The 18,830-nt window shown below is 40.2% G+C and overlaps 1 protein-coding gene across 2 annotated transcripts in view; it reads right to left on the reverse strand.

Annotated features, from left to right (window-relative positions):
• Positions 1–357: 357 nt before the first annotated feature.
• The window catches only part of NMNAT2 (nicotinamide nucleotide adenylyltransferase 2), a 121,778-nt gene continuing 103,305 nt past the window's right edge, over positions 358–18,830 (reverse strand). The window contains exons 6-11 of one of the 2 annotated variants that reach the window (XM_070746296.1): positions 17,969–18,049; positions 16,360–16,404; positions 11,969–12,045; positions 9,587–9,688; positions 5,857–5,924; positions 358–3,637 (exon numbers count right to left, since the gene is read on the reverse strand). In XM_070746296.1, the coding sequence (XP_070602397.1) occupies positions 3,535–3,637; positions 5,857–5,924; positions 9,587–9,688; positions 11,969–12,045; positions 16,360–16,404; positions 17,969–18,049 (476 nt within the window). In that variant the 3' untranslated portion in view covers positions 358–3,534. The remainder of the gene's footprint in view (positions 3,638–5,856; positions 5,925–9,586; positions 9,689–11,968; positions 12,046–16,359; positions 16,405–17,968; positions 18,050–18,830) is intronic. The other variant, XM_070746297.1, reaches the window with a different exon arrangement.

Consider the following 18,830-nt stretch of genomic DNA (forward strand, 5'->3'; position numbering starts at 1 on the left):
CCAATAAATTTGTTCTTACGGGAAAAATTGAAATTGAAAGACCATGGTCCTGGAATAAAAGCAGGATATCTATTTGTTCAATAAAAATATAAATTATGCTATTATATAAGGGTTTAATTTGAGAGATTTGGGGGGGAAAATAATACATTTATGATGCATTGCTTTCTAACAGGATTCTGCTTCTATACAAAATGCTGCTGGTGTGTTTGCCCTATGATATTTACACAGCTGAATACTATACCTAGTTTGTTTTAATCTTTTTTAAAGAGAGAAGAAACCTTTTGTCATACTGCAAACAGAAAATATGCCCCCAAATTTCCTAATATCAAAGCAACATTAAAAGCCGTCAAAATGTAATTAGCATAATTTTATTTCTTATATTTTTAAAACATTTTTCCAATTTCAACATTGTCTTTGTGATCACGACCATTTTAGCAATAATGATCGTACTCCAGCATATTACATCAGTGTAAAACCGACATTTTCAAATCTTTTTTTCCTTTTAACATTTTTTTAAACAAAGCAAAGTTTAGTTTAAAAGGGCAGGTTCGGTAACGACAAAGAATTTTCTTCCTTCCCCGTGTAGCTAAATCCATATTTTGTGTCAAGGTAAATCAGTCTGATAGCCAATCTCCACCTTTTACCAAAGCAATCCCATTTGCATGCTCCGAATCACAGTTTCTGAACCTTGACAACTTTAAGAGATATGGACTTCAACTCCTGAAAAGCCTGGCTGCTGGCTGGGGAATTCTGGGAGTTGAAGTCCATACCTCTAAAATTGTTAAGGTTGGCAACATTGCTCCAAATGGATGCTACACCTGCTCCCCTCTCCCCCACAATCATAAGCATAACTGAGAATATGAAGGCAAAGAGTATTGTAGTAAGACTTTATATAAATAATCTGTATCACAATGCTATGTTTCTAAGGCATGCTGTCCTAAACTGGATGAAATTGGAAAGTGGCCCCAATAATCCATCTTTTTTCGTTCAGAGAAACGGAGAGCTTATCCTGTCATTTCCTTTTCATGTCCTACTTGTTTGTGTCCAACCAAAATTGTCCTTTACGCCTTTCGGGAAGGTAGATTTACAGTCACACGCACATACAACCACACACAGAGAATCACACATGCGCGCACACAGAGTTGACTATGTGGTTGTTGGGCGTTGAATCTTGGCATTAAGACCAATAGTGGATTGCAGCAGGAAGTGAATGAGAAAATGCTTTAGAAGTTGTAGCTGACATGTTTCACAGGACAGCGGGAGGACAATTTATCTAGTAATGTAGGCTATCTAAGCCTTCTCTGAGTAGAAAAAAATTCTTATCAAAGACACTGTCTTTTGTACATCTGACTATGTTAGCAGCGAGTACCCAGGTATACTCAGTGCTTTGGATGCTACAGGAAATTATGAGGGCGAGCCTCATCAAGACATCTCTGTACTCAGCTATTCTGTCTGGTTTCGGAGTGCTTGTTTGGATGGCAGCTGGTTCTCGTAAGCAACAGTTCACATCCGAGCTTGTGCGCACAAGGAATTCAGCAGGACCTTGTCGTACCTTGTTTGCTCACATTTCACAGGGAAATCCACATGACATTACCAGCCATCTGGTTTTTTTTTTTCTCTCCCATGCTACTTCTGCCACCTTCTTACTTTATAAAAAGCAATATTTGTGAGAATAAAAGAGTAGCATAATAGCCACAGATGTAAGTGCGGATTGTGATAGTCCATCTTTTTTAGGGTACCATTTAGATGCAGGCACTGACATTAATTCTTGCAATGGGCATTAATTTAGAACCCCCCCCCCATCAATTTTAGTACTAAAGTGCTTCCCTGACTATAGTTTTTTTGTAAAAAAAGAGAGAAACGACATAAATAGAAGAGTATTAAAACACGGTAACACTTCAACTTTGTTTTTAAAAAAAACAAAAATCCCCGTCTTTCTGGCTGGTTTTTTTTTTAACCAGTTCTGTCCTTCCTAATTAAATACTTCTAACTTTGCAGTCTGAAACAGGCAAACTCATTTCAATGAATAAACCACACAGCACAAAATAAACAGGTTATTATCATTATTTTCTCATAAAAAGGATCGTCACTAAGGTTTCTCCCCCATAGCTGAACGGGATCCTCCTGCTCTATGTGCTACACTGCCAGTAGTGTAGAAAACTCAAGCTGTTTTCCTAATTGCCTTTTGCCACCACTGATATTCTCCAATGATCCTAGCCCCTCTCCAGTGCCCGTAACATGCACATGCTACTAAACAGCTGTATTGGTGGACCATTTAATCTACTCCAGCTATTAGCCAGCTTCTTTTGTAATTGTTGCTGTGTTTTGGAGAGGGTTTGCTTTTCGTATGGTGGATAAAGTGTCTATTTTTACAGCATAAATTTGAGCAGCAGTTTCCTTCTGCCAAGGGAAAGAAGGCCCACAGAAAACAGGCTGCCAGACTGTAGGATCATGTACAGTTGTTGCCTACAACAAGAAATATACATGTACGTCCTTGACAGAAGAAAATAATGAACTGAAAGAGCCTACAATTATAGGACCAGCCACGGTACATCATGACAAGTAGTTAAACTGCAAATGATCTCCTGAAGAACATGAAAATCCAGGCACAGACAACTGAGGGCCACATCACTAACTATCATTCAAGAGACCTGTGTTCTGTGGCTCTTTCCCCACTTTTAAGAAATGCTCCTTTAAAAAAAAAAGATGTGCGAGTACAACAGCAACCAAAATAAAAACATACATCATCCTCTCTTTCTGAAACAGAGATCTATTTACAATGCGGGAGGGGGGGAGAGAGATGATAAATACAAAGCAAATTTACTTTCTGAGCTTTTTACACCTTTTCTCCAATAACCTTTAAAAAAAAAAGTTCCCGTTACAGAAAAGCATGACAAATGGGCAGTTCTATTTTTGCTGCTTTCTCTTGTTTTGTGTTTATGTTCACTTCAAAATTCTTCTATCAATAACCCTAAAATATTCTGGTGGGCGTTTTACTTTTTAATAAGTTTGCCAACTCATTGTCATGTTAAAGGATGGCAATTTTTTTAAAAGTCAATTTGGGAGGGCGGTAGGTGGGTGGGTGGGGTTTGAGAAAGCCAATGAGAAAGAGTAAAAATAAAGAGCCCCACCGAGAATTATTTAGCCAAGAGAGGGAGAGAGGAAGGGAAACAGAAGAGCCATCATCCTGCTCCCCAAACCATGCTGGGAAGGCAGGTAATGTTGTTTCCTCTGTTGCATGCTGGGAAGGGCAGTCCAAATCTTCTCCCTTTAAGCAATTGTGCCTGATATCCTTTATTCTTTTTCCCTCCTAACTGCAAGGGGAGAAGGGTTGCTTGATGGCATATGTACTTGGCTGTTAGCTGTAGGCAACAATTCCCAGGGCTGGGGGGGGGGAATAAATCAGAGTGGAAGAGGCAAATGCACGCGAGAGGCATTGAAAAAAAAGAAACAAATGTGAGAAAGAGAACCGTGATGAACAATCATAGGAAGGTGGAGCCACATGGCAGCTTTGCCACAATGCCAGCAAGAGCTTTAACCGGAGGCATTCAGGTACAGCTGGCTCTTAAGGATGTAATCAATGACTGGCTGGCTCAGGTAATCCACCACGTGCCCATCGCCGTGCTGAAGGGCCAGTCTGTGAGGGGTGGGGAGAGAAAGAAGAAGAAGGAAGAGGAAGCATTAACTAAGTTACTTTAAAGCCAGACAGGTATACAGTGTTCCCTTGATTTTCGCAGGTTCGAACTTTGCGAAATGTCTATACCACGGTTTTTCAAAAATATTAATTAAAAATACTTTGTGGGTTTTTTCCCTATACCCCAGTTTTCCCCCGCCCGATGACGTCACATGTCATCGCCAAACTTTCATCCGACTTTAATAAATATATTTTTTAATAAACGTTAATAAATAAACATCCCGACAAATCTAACTATCATTAGTAAAATTATGGAATGCGCAGAACTAACAAAATTAACAATGGAAATTCAAAACAAAAATGATTCAGAGTTCTACAAGGCCTGGGAGAAATGGTTCAGATGGCTATCCAGCCCTAAATATGACAAACCAAAAAATAATCAAAATCGCTTAACATAAACTAAAATTAAGATACGTATAACCAAAAAACGGACGAAAAACAATTAAATCCCTATCTGAGTTCAATCCATTTGATAACTACTAGAAATGTACTAATATCACAACTTACGATAAACTTTCACTAACAAAAACAACAAATATAATTCATCTAAGTCGTCACAACTTAAACGCCTGCTTGGTTGCAGGTAATATTTCTTACTTTCCTATCTCTCTTCTCTTTCTCTTCTCTCCCTCTCCTTTTTTCTCTCTCTTTTTTCTCCCTTTTTATCGTTTATTTTCCCACATTATTGTTGGGTTACCAAATACTACAGCTATAAAATATTTAAGAAAGAACTCTCAATACGAAATATTTACATATGGACAAATATCTGAAATGTATATGCAATAATATATATAAGCTGTGATATAATAATACTGTCTACCCCACTCCTTTCCTACCTTCTTTTTTCTGTATCCCCATTTCCCTTTCCCCCCGTTTTATTCCTTTTTGTATAAATTAATAAAGTATATTTAAATAAATAAATAAATAAATAAATAAATAAATAAATAAATAAATAAATAAACAAACATGGTGAGTAATGATCTAAATGGTTGCTAAGGGAATGGGAAATTGCACTTGTAGCAAGTGGAATCCAGCATGCAATTTTTCTCCAACCCACACCTGTTGCCAATTGAAGAGAAGTAGCCCAGGGAGAATTTAAATTGCCTGCTTTTTAGGTGACAAAAGTCATTGAAAGTTTTCAGCCTTTGCTGATCTGTTTGATAAAGCTATAAAATTCTGGATGAGCTCAGTTGCAATTTATTCCTTTTCAATTCTGCAGTGCCCTTAAAACAATTATCAGAACTCTACTGTTATTTTGAATAACAAACTTCTTGCTACATTTACGGTTTCCACAACAGGCAAAAAAGGGAGAAGGACAGGGGGAAACAACTTTGTAGCGCCAATAAGCAGGCAGGATTTATGGATTACCTCCCAAATTGTTCTGCTTGTTCATGTGCCTGTATTTTATTCTGAATGTACAGGATACAGTTGGCCACTTTAGGATCTGGTGTAGGGGTAGGCAAAGTTGGTTCTTCTATGACTTGTGAACTTCAACTCCCAGAATTCCTGAGCCAATCATGCTAGCTCGGGAATTCTGGGAGTTGAAGTCCACATGTCATAGAAGAGCCGACTTTGCCTATCCCTGTACTAGAGGAATAAAGAGTGCTGCCATAAAGGTAATCCACAATTGAGATCAGATTATCCATGGCTAAGCATGGAAGTTGTTAAATGAGTGGCACTCAATTTTATGAACTTCTTTGCCACAGTGAATGCAGCAGTGCAAATCACTGCAACAGCAAATCACTGCCGTTGTTAAAGGAATCAGGCATTTGTTAAGCAAATCTAGCTTCCCCCATTGACTCTACTTGTCGAAAGCCAGCTGGGAAGGTTACAAATGGTGATCACATGATCTCTGGACAGTGCAATTGTCATAAACACATGCCAGCTGCCAAGCAGCCGATTTTTTATCACATGACCATAGGGATGCAGTGATGGTTGTTAAGTTGAGGACTAGCTTTAGTTTTTTCAGTGCTGTTGCGGCTTTTTTTACTATCACTAAATGAATGGCTGTAAGTTGAGGTCTACCTATATTATCAAAATGTCCTTAAACAGATGGCTTCCCCTTCAACCAAACCAGTTACTTATCAATGATATTTCTGCTATTTTGTTCCCTTCCCCAGTAAATCACCTTCCCCATTCATAGCCCATTTCCCCTTACTCACCTGCTTTTAGTGGAACTGACAATAGCCATGGGGTGATTCACATCATCCTTCACAACCAGGATATTGTTCTGCGGAGGAAACATTGCCAAGGGTAAAAGCATGACTCTTTCCACATGCTCACTAAAGCAAGATATTGGCATTTTAGATTTGTAAACTCAATGGAAGGGCCTTACCTTACAACAGTGTTTCCCAACTTTAGCAACTTGAAGATATCTGGACTTCAACTCCCAGAATTCCCCAGCCAGCGTTCGCTGGCTGGGGAATTCTGGAAGTTGAAGTCCAAATATCTTCAAGTTGCTAAGGTTGGGAAACACTGCCTTAGAATGCCACCTCACCACCCCAAACCCCTTCCCATTATTTCTAAGCTCATCTTTTAAAAAAAAACCAGAGGAAAGTGAAGTTATATTGAATCAGAATTTTGAGCTGAAGAGCTGAACCTTTTTACTGAGAGATTACGGTATCTTTCATTGCAAATTATTTTAAACTAACCTAGTGCTTATTGCATTCTTACCGTTTTTTAATGATTTTTTGTAAGTCACTGAATTGTAAACCTCTGAAAGTATTGTGTACCAGCTATCTGGCAGATAGCTGGTACAAAGCTACTGTAAAGCAAAACTAATTGTATCTGATTTTTTCTCTCTCTAAATAGCTTGAATTGAGATTTGGATACACAAGCCAATAGTTAGGGGAATCCAAGTCTTAGTAAGACACTAGGTTATTCCTACTCTTCTTTTGTTTGCCTTTCAGATATAGTGAAGCCTTTAATTTTTCCAAAACAAAGGCCTGAGGTGAAAATAAAATGACGCTTGCTCACTTTTGTCAGAATCCTTGCATTTTAAAGAAGGGATTAAAAACATAGAAACATAGAAACATAGAAGACTGATGGCAGAAAAAGACCTCATGGTCCATCTAGTCTGCCCTTATACTATTTTCTGTATTTTATCTTACAATGGATATATGTTTATCCCAGGCATGTTTAAATTCAGTTACTGTGGATTTACCAACCACGTCTGCTGGAAGTTTGTTCCAAGGATCTACTACTCTTTCAGTGAAATAATATTTCCTCACGTTGCTTTTGATCTTTCCCCCAACTAACTTCAGATTGTGTCCCCTTGTTCTTGTGTTCACTTTCCTATTAAAAACACTTCCCTCCTGAACCTTATTTAACCCTTTAACATATTTAAATGTTTCGATCATGTCCCCCCTTTTCCTTCTGTCCTCCAGACTATACAGATTGAGTTCATTAAGTCTTTCCTGATACGTTTTATGCTTAAGACCTTCCACCATTATTGTAGCCCGTCTTTGGACCTGTTCAATTTTGTCAATATCTTTTTGTAGGTGAGGTCTCCAGAATTGAACACAGTATTCCAAATGTGGTCTCACCAGCGCTCTATATAAGGGGATCACAATCTCCCTCTTCCTGCTTGTTATACCTCTAGCTATGCAGCCAAGCATCCTACTTGCTTTTCCTACTGCCCGACCACACTGCTCACCCATTTTGAGATTGTCAGAAATCACTACCCCTAAATCCTTCTCTTCTGAAGTTTTTGCTAACACAGAACTGCCAATGCAATACTCAGATTGAGGATTACTTTTCCCCAAGTGCATTATTTTACATTTGGAAACATTAAACTGCAGTTTCCATTGCTTTGACCATTTATCTAGTAAAGTTAAATACATTAAAAACATATTAAAAACGGATTAAAAACATATTACTGCAGGTGAAAATCCAAATTACAGAGACTAAAACAATTAATGACTTTATCCTGAACCTGCTTAAGGCATGTTAGCCCTTCAAGGAAGCCCAGAAAAAGAGCACAATTATGAGTGCTAATTTTGTTGTGAGGTTTTGGAATCTTGAAAGACTAAGAGTATTCCTTCCACCCTCTCATCTTACCCTCCAGAAAACCATGGAGGGTCCCTGCTAAAATGTTTCCCTTGCACCTTTCTTCTTCTGTAGACAGAAATATCTTTTATATGATGATTATCCAGTCTTTGGCCATCCATTCTGTCTCCCAAGATAATTTCAACATGCCATTACTGGACAAAGAAACTATTCTTATCCTTGACTATTTGTAGGAGATGACCAGGCTGAGGGAGGGGTCAAGCTCATCATAAGTCATGAGTCCCTTCATGCCTGCAAGAGATCCAAGTCCAGCCCACCTTGAATGCCTCTCTTATCTTTCCTGCATTTTCCTTAATGGTCAGTAGCCTAGATTCTTATAGAAAGCTTAAGCTTGCAATAACCCTTTATACTCATTTCAATGAGCTGGGGTGGCGCAGCAGGTAGAGCGCTGTACTGCAGGCCATTGAAGCTGACTCTAGGTCAGCGGTTCAAATCTCATCACTGGCTCAAGGTTGACTCAGCCTTCCATCTTTCCGAGGTGGGTAAAATGAAGACCTGGATTGTGAGGGCAATATGCTGGCTCTGTTAAAAAGTGCTATTGCTAACATGTGAGCCGCACTGAGTCTAAGGAGAAGGGCGGCATTAAAAAAATTGAATAAGTAAATAAATTAAATAAATAAGTTGCCTGCATCTCCTGTTTTCCCCAACACATGACACTATTTCCAGGCAAAGCTCTTCTACTGTCCTGGATGCAACTTCCCCAGAAACCTAGTGTTGTGGTTCAGCCTGAGGCTGCTCAGGGACCGGCTGCGTCTCTGCTGGCTCCATGCCCGGAGGAGGATGACAGCGCAGAGGAGGGGGCTGAACAGTCGGACGGGGGAGAGGAGAGTCAGGAATGGGATGAAGGAGAACAGCATGAGAGCCCCGGGGGGGGGGGGGGGCTCTCCCCAGCCAGTAGCTTGGAGTCATTAGGTGATGACACACAAGCTGTCATTGACATGAGACAGAGATGTTCAGAGCAACGAAAGGAGCAGTTAAAGAACTATTATCACCATTGAATTAGAAACAGCTGGGTTTGGGTGTGGTCCTCATCAGCAGGGTTTAAAAGGCAGGCAAGGCCTTGAAGCCATGTGGAGTGTTATCAATTGGAATTGCGGTGACCTGTTTTGATTGTCAGCGTCTCTGATCTTGGCTTGTGGCCTTGCAGTCTGGAAGACTCGTGGGAGGCATCTGTTTACTATCTACAGCTTCGTCTTGGCAGCAAGAATCTGGTATTGCTTCATGGACTATTCCCTTCGTGTATATATTTGAAGTTCCAGCGTTTTTCCTGTTTGTAAGGACATTTTCTGTTACCTGTGTTTTCCTTGAATTATATAAACTGCCTTTGCCTTTTACCAGTGTGTCTGGCTTCTCTTTTTGGGTTGTTATTGGCTTCTGGAGTGACCCAGACAGAACACCTAGAAGACAGAATTCTAGTAGGGTTCCTACCCCTATGTAGACAAACCTGAAATGGACAACTGTATTGTAATGGAACTTGTGGATGATGTTGGGATTCTAGGGGAAGAGATGTTGCCTAGGAAACAATCGGACAAGAAAAACTAGAACCCAAGCGGATTAATGCTCAGAGGAAGAAATTTAGGAAGGACCTGCCATAATTGTTTGAACAGCTAAGAATGGTGCCTTTGTATCTTCACACTTAAAAGATCATATTAATGTATCTTTACAATAAAGTAGAATTAGCTCATCTAGTCATGTTTCCTGTCTGGTTTACCTGGGAGAGCTGACAGCTATGCAACCAAGGAGGTTCAAGAAAGCAGGATTGAGTACCAGCCTAAAGACTATTTATTACTGCAGTTTTAGAACAATAAAAACAAGAAAACTTACTTTATACTTGCGAAGTACAGAAGAGTGGTTCATGATCCTCTCGGTATCAGCACCATCTCGTGGCACAACAACGATGCCAAAGTCCCCCACTATCACCTCCATCTGTTTAAATTAGAATGAATACATTTTATGAAAGCATATATTTAAAGAACATTTATTCTAAATCTGAATCGGCTTTGGAGTTATTGTGAAGACATATTCTATGCACTTAGTTATATTTTGGTTTTAAGATTTTGTATTTGTGAAGAGTGGCATATAAATTTAAGTAGATAGATAGATGGATAGATAGATAGATAGATAGATAGGTAGGTAGGTTGGTAGGTAGGTAGATAGATAGATAGATAGATAGATAGATAGATAGATAGATATTGGGATCCATTTTCTTGCTCATCTGTTTTTTGTTTTCATTTTCCTCTGTATCTCAAAGGCTTCCACAGAGTTTTCAAAAACATAGCACACAGTTTTGGCTGGATCTTGTGAACTATACATACTTGAGGGAAAAAATCAATAAAATAATAACAGAGTTGGAAGGGATCTTGGAGATCTTCTTGTCCAACCCTCTGCTCAGGCAGAAAATCCTATACCATTTCAGACAAACGATTGTCCAATCTCTTCTTAAAAGCCTCCAGTGATGAAGCATCCACAACTTCGGAAGGCAAGCCATTTCACTGAATAATTCTTTTCACTGTCACGAAATTTCTCCTTAGTTCTAGGTTGGATCTCTCCTTCATTAATTTCCTTTCATTTCCTTCTCATCTTGCCTTCAGGAGAATAGTTGATCTCTTCTTTGTAGTAGCCCCTTAGATATTGGAACACGGTTATCATATCACCCCAGTCCTTCTTTTCATCAAACTAGACATACCCACTTCCTGCAATTGTACGTCATATGTTTTAGCCTCCAGTCCCATAATCATCTTTGTTGTTCTTCCATGTACTCTTTCTAGAGTTTCAACATCTTTTTTTATATGTATTGTTGTGGTTAGCTCTGGCCCAGCTCCTGCCCCAAGGAATGTGCAGGTGGATGTGGGGGAAACATCCACATGCCGCAGGCCTGTTTTGCTCCCGATGGAATCTGCCAACAAAGCCTCCTCTGACCAAGGAAGCGTGAGTGACAGGGAAGAGGGGAGTTTGGCAGACAGCCCAGGAGGAGATCAATCATCTGTATCATCCTTGGATTCTGAACAAGAATTAATGACACATCCATGCATGCATAGAGTGATGCATAGGAGACAACAACTGAAGGATTATTACAAGAGAAAATGAGGCCACCTGTGGTTGGGTGGTGCTGCTGTAATTAGTGCTACAGATAAAAAGAACAGTGTGCTGGTTTAGCCTTGTGGCAGTTTATCTGATTCATTGTTTCGTCAAGATCGTAGTTTTTGTGCTGTTCAAGATTGTGTGTGGACTCTCTGGACTTTAGAATTGGACTCAATTTCCCAGTTATTGGGTGAGCAATTGGATTGCATTTAACCTGTGCCTTGTGTGTACCAGAAAATCCCTTTGACATTTAAAAAGGGAGCTGTTTCTGTTTTTGTGTTTATAAAAACTTTTGGGTTTTCCTTTTATAGTGTGGTGTGTGTCTTCCTGGACTAACTACCCTGTAATTACGGGCAGTTGAAACACGCCGGCAGAACAATATATTATGGCAACTAAAACATGGGTGCAATATTCCAAGAATGGCCTTACCAATGCATTATAAAGTGAATTAATACTTCACGTGATCTTGATTTTATCCCTCTGTTGAATCACTTTTTTCAGTACCATTGCAACTTTGAACAATCACTAAATGAATGGTTGTAACTTGTAAGTCAAGGACTACCTGTACAATAGGTTTATCTCTGAGAGGCTTCTCAACCTTTGCATTACAGTTTCTGGAATTCTCAACAATAGTTACCCCAATGGATGAATCTGGGAATTGCAGTCCTCAGATCTTGAGAAAACCCAATTTAAAGGCTGAACCAGCATATGCGTTCATAAGAACACTGAATCAAATCCTTATCCTTGTGGATAAATCATTTAAAAAGAAAATTGGCAAGGGCTATTTTCTTGATATGGTTGTAAGAATAATCAGCTAATAACTCCTACTTCTGAAATATGAAATTACATTTATTTATTTACATTACAAACAAGTGTCTCTCTAACAGCACTATAAAAATCAATACTGTCCTTTTACTATTGTCAGAACTGGAAAAGAAGAGGTCACGAACAGAGAAAGTGGAAGTAGACTGTCAATCTATGATTTCTCAAGCCATCACAATTTAAACAAAACTCAGCAGGAAGTATGTTTTACTAAATCAGTATTTACTTTGTATAAATAGAGAGGAAGGGAGGGAGGGAAGGAAGGAAGGTCACAACTTTTACCACCTTCTGTTATCTACTCACATCAGCTTCATTCCAAAGGCCTGGGATACAGAAGGACTCCAGAAGATCGCTTCCACACAGCAGCAAGATTCGAAGCTCTGAAGAAAAAAGATACAACTATTGAGATGTTCTCGTGGATAACCACTCCCCACTAATCTCTTTGCCTTGATGCCAAGGCTTGAAAAGGAAGGAGATCCCAAAAGATGTGGCTTTAAAACAGAGTTTTGGTTTCCATGCTGTGAAAACACTCTAGATTTGTTACAGTCTGTTACAATCTGTCTGTCAGTTAATCTACTTCACTGACCATTAATATCCCTTAAGCCTTAATGTCTGTGTTATCTTCAATTTTGTTCACCAATATAATGCATGGGGCAGTGGCTTTTCTATGCCTGTATAAACACAAGTGCAGAAACAGAATAAGAGTTGGAAGGGACCTTGGATATCCACTAATCCGGCCTGCTCAAGCAAGAAATCTATACTATTTCAAACAAATGATTGTTGACTCTCTTCTTAAAAACCTCCAGTTTTGGAGCACCCACAACGTCTGAAGGCCAGTCGCTTCACTGATTAATTGTTCTAACTGTTAGAAATTTCTCCTTAGTTTAGGTTGGTGCTCTCCTTGATTAGTTTCCATCCATTGCTTCTTGTCCTGCTTTCAGGTGCTATGGAGAATAGACTGATCCCCTTCTTTGTGGTGGTCCCTAAGATTTGGAAACACTGCTATCATGTCACCCCAGTTCTTCTTTTCATTAAACTAGACATACCCAATTCTTGCAACCGTTCTTCATATTCATAAAACTTTTGATACAGTTGACTTCTAAAGAGAAAATATCCTTCTGCCTTATGTCTGAAGGTGATTCAGTTTATGGAATGCAGGAAAGTGTTCAAGGAGCTCTGTCCAAGATGCCACGTTCTATTACCTGTCACTTCACTCTGTAATGGCAGGGCTCAGTAGAATTTGCAGGTAGATTCTCATAAAATTATATTCAACATCAAGGATATGAAATTTTAAAAATATGAAATCTGCTATGGACTGCTAACTTCTGTCATGTTCCATTCTACGGATTAGCACACACAAAAAGTGTACTCCAAAGTGAACATAGTTGGGAAAGCTGAGTACAAAAAATATTGACTGGGTAGTTATTTTTGGTTAGTGTACATTAGGGGAATGCATAATTCCATCTTTTAGGGAAAATTGCACTGATAATGAATGTGGGTTTTTAATTGTAAGATTAATTTACAGACTACAATTGTGAAAGTGTGAAAAGTGAAAATGAAAGGAAAGACTTAATGAACTCAATCTGTATAGTCTGGAGGACAGAAGGAAAAGGGGGGACATGATCAAAACATTTAAATATATTAAAGGGTTAAATAAGGTTCAGGAGGGAAGTGTTTTTAATAGGAAAGTGAACAAAAGAACAAGGGGACACAATCTGAAGTTAGTTGGGGGAAAGATCAAAAGCAACATGAGAAAATATTATTTTACTGAAAGAGTAGTAGATCCTTGGAACAAACTTCCAGCAGACGTGGTAGATAAATCCACAGTAACTGAATTTAAACATGCCTGGGATAAACATATATCCATCCTAAGATAAAATACAGAAAATAGTATAAGGGCAGACTAGATGGACCATGAGGTCTTTTTCTGCCGTCAGACTTCTATGTTTCTATGTTTCTAATGAGTGCACCTGAAGCAGATTTAGAATAATTTTTCACACCCTCAATTCATTATTAGGTGCTTGTCAGTCTGAAAGGCAATGCTTTGATGTCATATTCCTTTTTTTATCTGGGAATCTGCATAGTATACAGCACGACAAATCATTTGGATTCAATCCAAAAAAGATGGTTTAGAAGGAGACACATGAATGTGGTAAATGACATATTTACAACTCTTCAAAACAGCAAAATCTTTTCCTACAATTTCATAGTCTTGGAAGATTTGCAACCATTGTTTAGAAGTTACAGACAACTGCTAAATATATAGTATCTTCATGCTCTAAAGCAGAGGTCCCCAACCTTTTTTGCACCAGGGACCGGCTTTAAGCTAGACCAGTTTTCCATGGCCCGGTGGTGGTGGTGGGGGGGGGGCTTTGGTCATATGGGGGTGGGGTTATGGAGGGGTGGAGCCAGGGCCGCCATCAGGAATTTTGGGGCCCCATACAGCCTAAGTGTCTGGGGGCCCCCCTCCCCACCATTTTAAAACTACTTTATTTTGCGACATACCAATTATGTATGAAATTTACCTTCTTTGGGGAGGGGTGAAAGGGGAGAGTAAGAGAGGAAGGAGTGAAAGAAGGGAATGAGGGAGGAAAGAAGGGAGGAAGGAAAAGGAAAGCAAGAAATGGAGGGAGGAAAGGAAGGAAGGAAAGAAAGAAAGAAAGAAAGAAAGGGGGAAGGGACAGGAACAGAGGAAGGAAGCAAGGAAACTTATGAAAGGGGAGAGTAAGAGAGGAAAGACTGAAGGAAGGGAAGGAGGGAAGAAGGTAGGAAGGAGAAAGAAAAGAAGAAATAGAGGAAGGGAAGGTAAAAGAGAGAAAGAAAAAGAGCAAGAAAGAAAGCAAGCAAGCAAGAAAGAAAGAGAATGAAAGAGAAATAAAAATAGAGAGGGGGAATGAAAGAAATGGAAGGAGAGAAAGCAAGAGAAAGAAAGAAAGCAAGAGAGAAAAAAAGAATGAAAGAGCAAGAGAGCAAGACAGCAAAAGAAAGAGAGAAAGAAAGAAAGAAAGAAAGGCAACTTCAAAGAAAGGCTCACTGAGCATCTCTCACTCTCTTTCTATCCCTCTTTCTTTCTCTCTCTTCCTTTCTATCTCTCCTCTTCCTTTATCTCCTCTCTCTCTCTCCCTCTCTCTTTCTCTCCCCCCTCTCTCCCCCCTCTTTCCCTCTCTCCCTCTCTTGCTATCTCTCCCCCCTCTCCCTCTCTCTTTCTCTCTCTCCCTCTCTCTCTCTCTCTCCCCCTCTCTCCCTCTCTCTTTCTCCCTCTCCCTCTCTTTCTCTCTCTCTCCCCCCTCTCTCCCTCTCTCTTTCTCTCTCTCCCTCTCTTGCTATCTCTTTCTCTCCCCCCTCTCTCCCTGTCTCTTTCTCTCTCTCCCTCTCTCTCTTTCTCTCTCTCTCCCCCTCTCTCCCTCTCTCTTTCTCCCTCTCCCTCTCTTTCTCTCTCTCTCCCCCCTCTCTCCCTATCTCTTTCTCTCTCTCCCTCTCTTGCTATCTCTTTCTCTCTCTTTCTCCCCCCTCTCTCCCTCTCTCTTTCTCCCTCTCCCTCCACTCACCCATCCCGGGGGTCTTTTTCGGACTTCCCAATCCAAGTCACGCAGCCTTGCGGAGCTCCTGGTGGTCTCTCATCCCCGAATCAGCCAGGTAAACACGGCCCCCTCTTCCCTGGCCCGAAACCAGCGTGAAGATTGGGGGAATTTCTGCGCAACCCCGGCCACTTTCGGGGTTAAATTCCTCTCCCCACCCTCTCCGCACCTCCGAAGGGAGCAGGGCAGCGTTGCTGGGCTGGCCAATTCTGGGCAGGGGGCGAATTCCTCCCGGGGGGGTGGAGGTGTGGATGTGTGCGTGCGCCCGGAAGGCGTCCGAACTTTGCCCGACGGAGCTCTGCAAACACGAGGCAGGGAGGGAGGGAGGCCGTTGCCCGGCCAGCGGGCACCAAACAGGGCAGGGCTCCATGGGAGGGGAGGGGGCACCTCGCGGCTGGGGGCTGCCTGGCTTTGTGATTTTGGCTGGGGGGGGGAGTTAGGAAGGTCCTACTTCTCCCCCCCCCCAGCCAAAAATTCAAAGCCTATCTGCTGGATACGGGCGATGAGTGGGACAGAGCGGCGCGGAAGCCTCTTGCAGCAGCTGCCACAGCCACCGGCTTCGGCGCCGCTCGTCCCGCTCATCGCCCGTATCCAGCAGATAGGCTTTGAGTTTTTGGCTGGGGGGGGGGGGGGAGAAGTAGGACCTTCCTAACTCCCCCCCAGCCAAAATCACAAAGCCAGGCAGCCCCCAGCCGCCAAAGGAGCCTCCTGATTCTCCCCGCCCTGCCCGACGCCCCACCCTGTCCTGCATAATGTCCTCTGCCGGGAGGGCAGCGGCGCCGCGGACCGGCTGGAAAACCCCAACGGCCCGGTCCCGGTCCGCGGACCGGCGGTTGGGGACCTCTGCTCTAAAGCACTGACTGAAATAAGTTCCAAGTAATGCAAAGTTTTTCCAAAGTTTCTGTAGAATGCAGTAGTATCTTTGTAGATGATATCATTCCAGTATTCTCCATCATGCAATACAGCTCCCATAAACTCCCTGATCTTTGCATATATGTATTGTTTTTTCAATTAATATCAACATCAACTGTGCAATAAAATAACCACAACTCATCTGCCCTTCTTATATGCAGGTACACCCACTTTTACAAGGACCTCTGGATGATGCTCACTTACCAATCTCTTCATATCTCATCACAGTCCCCAAATTAGCATTTTCATCTAGAAAACAAGAAAAAAAAATGCTGAAATTGTATTTTGCAGGATGACCTACAACAATGTAAATCTATCAGTTAAAAACACTATATTTACTAAGCAACTCTTACCACCTTATCCTGCTTTTTTACAACTGTACTTAGAGCACCTTTTATAAAGAGTGTAATGAAAAGTAATTACAGTAAAATGAGGGTTCTAAGTAGTAATAATAACAATGGCTAAAATGAAGCAGGAGATTAAATGTGGAAGAAGTTGGCAAGCCCAAATGCTGAAGGCATTATTTCAATTACTTAGTCAGCGTCCATATAGTATGTCCCTAAGAGATTCTTCTGAACTCCAGAATATATCATAGAAACATAGAAGATTGACGGCAGAAAAAGACCTCACGGTCCATCTAATCTGCCCTTATACTATTTCTTGAATTTTACCTTAGGATGGATATATGTTTATCCCAGGCATGTTTAAATTCAGTTACTGTGGATTTACCGACCATATCTGCTGGAAGTATGTTCCAAGCATCTACTACTCTTTCAGTAAAATAATATTTTCTCACATTACTTCTAATCTTTTCCCCAACTAACCTCAGATTGTGCCCCCTTGTTCTTGTGTTCACTTTCCTATTGAAAACACTTCCCTCCTGAACCTTATTTAACCCTTTAACATATTTAAATGTTTTGATCATGTCCCCCCTTTCCCTTCTGTCCTCCAGACTATACAGATTGAGTTCATTAAGTCTTTCCTGATAAGCTTTATGCTTAAGACCTTCCACTATTTTTGTAGCCCGTCTTTGGACCTGTTCAATTTTATCAATATCTTTTTGTAGGTGAGGTCTCCAGAACTGAACACAGTATTCCAAATGTGGTCTCACCAGCACTCTATATAGCGGGATCACAATCTTCCTCTTCCTGCTTGTTATACCTCTAGCTATGCAGCCAAGCATTCTACTTGCTTTCCCTACCGCCTGACTGCACTGTTCACCCATTTTGAGACTGTCAGAAATAACAGAAATATCAAATGTTTAATCCAGTATTGGGTGTCTGACAAATTGAAAAGCAAGTGTCACATTATATACTAAAAAAGGGCATTTTCAGTCCTGGTTTGGATTGATCCAACTTTTTTGAAACACATCCAAGGACATTCACATACAGTGTTCGGCACAGTCCTGGAAATACCTGGGGATAAATCGAGGAGCCCAACATACTTCCATCTTCAGCTATTGTTGGTAGAAATCATTTGATTGCTCTATTTAGTTATACAATCTCCATAGGAAAAACTAATGTCAAGCACCAGGGAATTCAGACAGTTCAGTTGAGTATAAATATTTATTGCAAACTTAAGCTCTCTACAAAAATCTGAGCTATTAAATATAAGGGAAATGAGTGGGAATTAAGAAGGCATTCAAGGTGGGCTGGACTTAAATCTAATTTGGGCACACAGGGACTCATGACTGATGACATGTTTGATCCCTCCCTTAGCTCAGCCTTGTCACCCACATCCAGGAAAGAATCTAATTTCAGCCATAGGTCACAAGTTTTAGCTGGCTACAGACTACCCCTTTTCAACAACATACCCACAAAGGTGAAACGCTCCATTGGGGGACGGACACAGCAAATCCTGCTAAGGCTTTCTCCCACCTTTCCCAAAAGTTTTGCTAAGGAAAGAAGGAAAGCAGAGGATAAAAGAGAAAAAACAGCATTTAATACAGCGTGGAAGTACTATGGTTTACAAATGAAACATTACTGCACTTTCATTTAGGGGCTTTGCTGCACAATTTAAAATAAATAACATATGTGAGTTGTGATTTGATCATCAGAATTTTTTTTAATCCTTGCTTTGACAAAATATTTCTGCTGTTGTCAAACACAGCACAGAACCTGAATGTGTTTCTGAGAACTTCCCAATGGACAAAAAAAATATGTGTCCTCTTATTCAGATGGACATTACTAAAATGCACTTTTCCCTCTGCAATTTAAATATATAACAAGAATCCAATCTGACAAATGACTTAAAAATTATACTAAATTCAGCCAAAATTAAAATATTAGAGCACCAACTAGAGTTATTTTGACAATACATTAAAACAAACATTTAAAACGAAACTCAGTGACAAAGATACTTAAATGAAAAAAACTATAATTAAAATCAACAATGAAAATAATATGTTGTCAACAGACTGATGAACAGAATAAAAATAGATGTAAAACAGTACATCATTTTATGATTGATTGAATAAAATGTAGAAATATATGTTATTGACATTTTAAGATATATGTGTTGACATAAAAATGGAAACTCTGAAGAAAAAACTTAAATACTGTATGTGTGTGTGTGTGTGTGTGTATGTGTGTGTGTGTGTGTGTGTATATATATATATATATATATATGACTAATGAGTTTAATTTATTATGATATTTTAAAAAATATTAGTGTAT

This window comes from Erythrolamprus reginae, chromosome 3 (assembly GCF_031021105.1).
Source record: "Erythrolamprus reginae isolate rEryReg1 chromosome 3, rEryReg1.hap1, whole genome shotgun sequence".
Classification (NCBI taxonomy): domain Eukaryota; kingdom Metazoa; phylum Chordata; class Lepidosauria; order Squamata; family Dipsadidae; genus Erythrolamprus; species Erythrolamprus reginae.